This window comes from Ranitomeya variabilis, chromosome 3 (assembly GCF_051348905.1).
Source record: "Ranitomeya variabilis isolate aRanVar5 chromosome 3, aRanVar5.hap1, whole genome shotgun sequence".
Classification (NCBI taxonomy): Eukaryota; Metazoa; Chordata; class Amphibia; order Anura; family Dendrobatidae; genus Ranitomeya; species Ranitomeya variabilis.
In genome coordinates this window covers 227,249,552-227,255,233 of record NC_135234.1, presented here as the reverse complement: position 1 = coordinate 227,255,233, position 5,682 = coordinate 227,249,552, and the positions used below count along the sequence as shown (strand labels likewise).

At 38.6% G+C, this 5,682-nt stretch overlaps 1 protein-coding gene across 1 annotated transcript; it reads right to left on the bottom strand.

The window, feature by feature from the left end:
• Window positions 1-326: 326 nt before the first annotated feature.
• Window positions 327-1,307, bottom strand: LOC143817660 (olfactory receptor class A-like protein 1). The gene has a single exon (XM_077299153.1). It carries the CDS (start codon window positions 1,305-1,307, stop codon window positions 327-329), a length of 981 nt encoding a protein of 326 aa, XP_077155268.1.
• Window positions 1,308-5,682: the final 4,375 nt, after the last annotated feature.

Below are 5,682 nucleotides of genomic sequence, written 5' to 3'. Positions count from 1 at the left end.
AGCTGAAATGCGTTGGTCTCGTCCACACTGGGGAGAGTGGCTATCTACGATGTTTTGACTTTTTAACTTCTACAATACATATTGGACTTTTACAGCATTTACTAGAACTGCGCTGGATTTTCTCTTTTTTGATTCCTTGTGCTCAGCCGTACCCCAGGCTTGTCTGTGCGCACCTACAAATAGACTGATGCTGAAACAAGTGGTGAGCTGACACTCCTTTTCCTGTTCCCTTCATAGTTTTTTATATAGTAGTGTGCATCCCCTATAAATATGATCCTATGTAATAGGGCTATAACCATGAGAAAATTATTTATGCTGTCAAGTAATTATTTACTTATACAAGTAACTGGGATATTCCTTTCCATATTTTTTTGATGATTCCATAATAGTAAATTTCTCATCTGAAAAGATTTGCTACAGTGCTTGAGTTTAGGATTGCTACAGATAATTACAATAGGACTCAAGGCTGAATAAGAGCAAGCTAAAACGATCCTGGCATCGTTCATGTTGGTTGTCACATTGGACAAAGTCAAAGTATAGATCCACATGGAATTATCAAGTCCAAAAAGTACTACATACAAAATAACCAATAAGATGACAGCTCTGGAAGCTTTGTATTCTGCAGTCCTTCCTTGGCCTCTGTCTGAGCTGCGAATCCCTTTGATTGATCTTTCATGATGAATTAATCGGTACACAATGTAACTGCTTGCTATTGCCATCAACCCTACAAACAAAAAATCTCTAAATGCAAATATTGCTCCATTAATAATATAGGTATAATAAGTCTGATAGTCCATATCACAATAAATTAAGTGTAGTGAGTAAATAGAGGTTGTAGCATTGTAGTTAGACTGTGCATACTTAATAGCAGAGTAATATATAATGAGATTGTAACACAAGATAGTTATAATAATTGTCAGAACATTGAGTGTCATTTTCTGCTTGAAATATATCCAGTGTTTGGCTGATGGGGCGATAAGGATACATTGATGGCAGCTGAGGAGGCTGGTGATGCAGATAGACATGGCCCTGCTCACTCGGTATGTATATAGGAAAATCTGGCATCTTGTGTCATCCATTAGGTTTGTTATGCCTAAAGCATGAAGGAACTGGGGGATGATCCGTGATATTACTATAAGGAAATTCATGAAAACCAACATCATAAGAATTGTGTTTGTTGGTAAAAGTTTCTTCTCGTTTATTCTGATGAAGGTAAACTTTAATAAAATATAGAGATTTCCCGGAATTCCAATCACTATCATCATGAAAAAGCCAAAGGCCTTAAGGACAAGATGGATATCCAGCATCTGTAATTTTTTATAAAAAAGAGAGTGTAATCCATGATTCTTTTTAACATTGCTGGTACCTAAACATTTCTATGGTAAATTTTTCTGAATTAATAGATTATCATTTTGCCTTTGTACCTTGAAAAGTTCTTCATCACTACTAAGAAAAGGTCTACAGGCTGTAACATAGCAGAAGATTATGCTGCTGTTAAGGGGACAATTAAAAACTGAGCAATCCAATATTAATAGACTATGGCAGGATGCATGGGATGAGGTTGTGATAGGAAGCGAAGAAGTGGAAAATGGGTTTCATTTATAAGAACAAAATCAGGATACCAGTATTTCCAGTCCCGGGTGATTAGGAGTATGATGGTATGAAGCTGCAGCCGAACAGGAGCCTATTTTTTGTCTTTTCTGTGGGGCACATACAAGAGAGCTTGGAAAAGGAATTATGCTGCCATTAAGGCATTTCCAAAGTAAGTATACCAGCCTCATAAAGTCTAAATGATTTTTTAATAATGTATGAACCACAAAATTACTTTCAATGGCTGCCACAGAGCAAGTCTACAATACACAGGAGCCTATAAGACACTACCTGCGCATTGTTTCATTGCCTTTATTTTTACTCGTCATGGGCATGAATGTGTTTGTGTTGCAATATCAAAAAATTTCCTATAGAAATGTTTCACACATTTTAAAATCATTCAATTGTCCAACACAATAAAAGTTTATTAAAATAGTTTTAAATACACATTGTGACGAGTTGTATAGTAATAAGTTAAAGTTAAGGCTCAAATCAAACCCTTAACCCTTAGTATTTCATTACTTCAGTTTTGATGTCTGGACTATTTATGTAGCACAAATTTTTTAATGCAGCTTGTATTCAACAGCATCTCCCTGCATGTTTGTACAGCAACCTCTAGGTTATTATTCGATTTCCTTATTTATTTTAATTATTCTAAATATAATTCAATTTTAAAGGGTATATAGTCTACAGGTTGTTTATTAGCCCTTTGTTGCTTCTACACATCTGAAACATTATGCCTATACTGCCTATACTGTAGTATACATTTGCCATTAAAAAAATGAAGGTAAATAGTATTTTATTATAGCTGTAAAAAATATTCAATAAAGCTTGTTATTTGAAAAGTGATGAAAATTTAAAAGACATTTTTGATACACGGGTTGCAGCTAACATATTTCCTTTATGACAATACTCATGTTCTTTATAACTATATTTTTTCCTACACAGCAGTACATTTCTGATGTTACATTTCCTTTGAAAAATACCACAGAGGTGTCTTGCTACACATAAAGAGGACATGCCATCATTTGCTAATTTTGGGGCTCTCATAGAAGTGTACCTTGTTTTCTCTTAAATTATACCATAATATTATTTTATGATAAATTAGATTATACCTTGTGAGTTATATTTTTAACCTACCTGTTCACCCAGCTTCCACCATACAAGTACTATATGTACTAGAATGCAATATATACTTTACTGACTTCATTATTTCACTTGGGATTATCTACCATAATGTGATCAATTAAGTTAGTCAATCAACTGTGTGAAATAATTACAAACACATTTTTTTCTCAGGGGAAACTGCTAGAGATAGTATTGTCATCATCATTAGTAAAAAAAAGATAAAGAAAAACAAGTAATGCAATCAACAAATCAGTTTATTTTTTTTATAATTTATTGTGAATGACACATACTAGTTATTATAATAGTATTCCTTATACATATAAATGTCCTTTATTGTCCAAAAACTGCACATATGAAATTGGTCACCTCTGGATCGCAGCAGGGAACATGTAAATAAAGTCCATGCCACTGGCTCTTGCACTCTGGGAAGGTTCACGGGGGCTATAATGGTTGCCTACGTTGCTGGCTCTGGTCTGTGTTAGCTTCACACAGCCAGGCATATGTCCACAGCACCTTCAGCTCTGCTACATGTGCAATCCAAACATAAAGCTGACACACTCAAACCTTTACTGTAGGTTTAAATGAAAACAGTGGGACCACTAGTAAGACCCAGGCTAGAGGGAGTGATCCATTCTAAAGATCTCGCCAAAAATAAAAGCCCATGACAGATTTTCCGAAGCTGACTTAGTCAAATAACGTGACCCAACCCACGCATACTTTTATTTTGCATGGTAAACACAGCCGTGCCTGTACAATTAGAGATCAGCTAACTTGTTCAAAAAAGTTTTGCCAATCTCAAATTCGGCACGAACGTAGCACATTCGGATTGGTGTTTGGCTTTCCGAGCTTTTTTCCTCAAAGTCAGTAACATTTGGTCAAAGATCGGTAAATGATCACGTTTCCTCTAATGCCTTTGTTTTGACTTTGTCTAGGATAGTAGTGCTGTATGATGAGCAGGGCGGACGCATTTTATGAGGTAAGGGCGTGTGTCTAGGTCAGAGGAGCGGCAGAATGTAATTTTATTTTTTTTTCTTTAATAACTTAATTTGTGTACATTTTGGCAGCCAATCAGGGTGCAAAAACCATCCACAACATCATAACACATGGGCTTCTGTGATTGGCTGCCAAAGTCACATGTATATCTCCATATAAGAAGTGGACACCTTGTTTTTCTAGTGCCATTATCTCAGTGTAAAAGTGTAGAGAGGCTCCTGCTGCTGCAAGTGAACTTACATCTAACTAGATTGTGCTAAAACTGTGTTGAAGTCAGGAGGCTGTTGTGAACTCCGTTTTCAGGCTCCCTCTTGTGGTCACAGATGGTATTGTGTGACTGGTTTTTTGGCTCCCCCTGGTGGTTTGGTTTATTATCCTGCGGGTCTGCTGGATCAGCTGCCTCGTTATTCACCAGGGAGGCTCCTATTTAGCTCTGCTTCACTTCCATTTGTTGCCGGCTGTCAATGTATTCAGTGCTATTCTGATTACTCCTGATTATCTCGTTTTCTGCCTCTTCAGGATAAGCTAAGTTCTGTTTGAATATTTTTTGCTCATCTGCCTGCAATATGATTTCTGTGTATGATGAGTCTAGTCCAGCTTGCTAACATGTGATTTCTTTTTGCTGGTAAGCTCTGGGGTACGGAGTTGCTTCCCCCGCACCGTTAGTTGGTGCGGGGGCTCGAGCGATCTCTGCGTGGATATTTTGAATAGGGTTTTTTTATTGACTGCACAGTTTCCTTCCTATTTTCTGCTATCTAGTATTAGCGGGCCTCATTTGCTAAATCTGATTTCATCTCTGCGTTTGTGCTTTCCCCTTAACTCACCGTTAATATTTGTGGGGGGCTATTCTATATCTTTGGGGTCTTCCACTGAGGCAAGTGAGGACTTACTTTCCCTCCAGGAATAGTCAGTTTCTCAGGCCGTGACGAGACGTCTAGGATTTTTTAGGTAACGTTCCACGGCTGCCTATAGTTGTTTGCGGATAGGATCAGGTTGCGGTCAATCTAGTTACCACTTCCCCAGAGCTAGTAGTCTGTTCAGTTACTTAGCTAGTCCGACCTGCGATCCTTGCCACTAGGATCATAACAGTACAGCCAGCCTATAAAGTGTTAATTGCATGGCAGAAGCAGGAGATAAGAAGCTTGGAGATATTTTTTTTTTTTTTTTTTGCTGCTGTGTGTCTAGCTGCTGTGTGTCTGGCTTCTCTCCTCCTCTTAATCTTGGTGTGGCTCTGAGTTCAGCTGCTGATATGGATATCCAGAGTTTAGCCTCCAGTGTAGATCATCTTGCTGCAAGGGTACAAAGTATTCAGGATTTTGTTGTGCACAGTCCTATGTCAGAGCCTAGAATACCTATTCCGGAGTTGTTTTCTGGAGATAGATCTAGGTTCCTGAATTTTAAGAACAATTGCAAGTTGTTTCTTTCTTTGAAACCTCGTTCCTCTGGGAATTCTGTTCAGCAAGTTAAGATTATTATTTCTTTCTTGCGTGGCGATCCTCAAGATTGGGCTTTCGCATTGGCTCCAGGGGATCCTGCGTTGCTCAGTGTGGATGCGTTTTTTCTGGCCCTTGGATTGCTCTATGAGGAACCTAATCTTGAGAACCAGGCTGAAAAAGCATTGTTGGCCCTCTCTCAGGGGCAAGATAATGCAGAGGTGTACTGCCAGAAATTTCAGAAATGGTCGGTGCTTACTCAATGGAATGAGTGTGCCCTGGCTGCAAATTTCAGAAAAGGTCTTTCTGAAGCCATTAAGAATGTCATGGTGGGGTTCCCTACGCCTGCAGGTCTGAATGAGTCAATGACTCTGGCCATTCAGATTGATTGGCGTTTGTGGGAGCGCAAACCTGCGCACCATTTGGCGGTGTCTTCTGAACAGACACCTGAGTCTATGCAATGTGATAGAATTCTGACCAGAAGTGAATGGCAAAATTATAGACGGCAAAATGGGTTGTGCTTTTACTGTGGTGACTC

What these genes read in the sequence shown, in the direction of transcription:
- LOC143817660 (XM_077299153.1), bottom strand. Translation starts at nt 1,307, where the DNA reads ATGCTGGATATCCATCTTGTCCTTAAGGCCTTTGGCTTTTTCATGATG.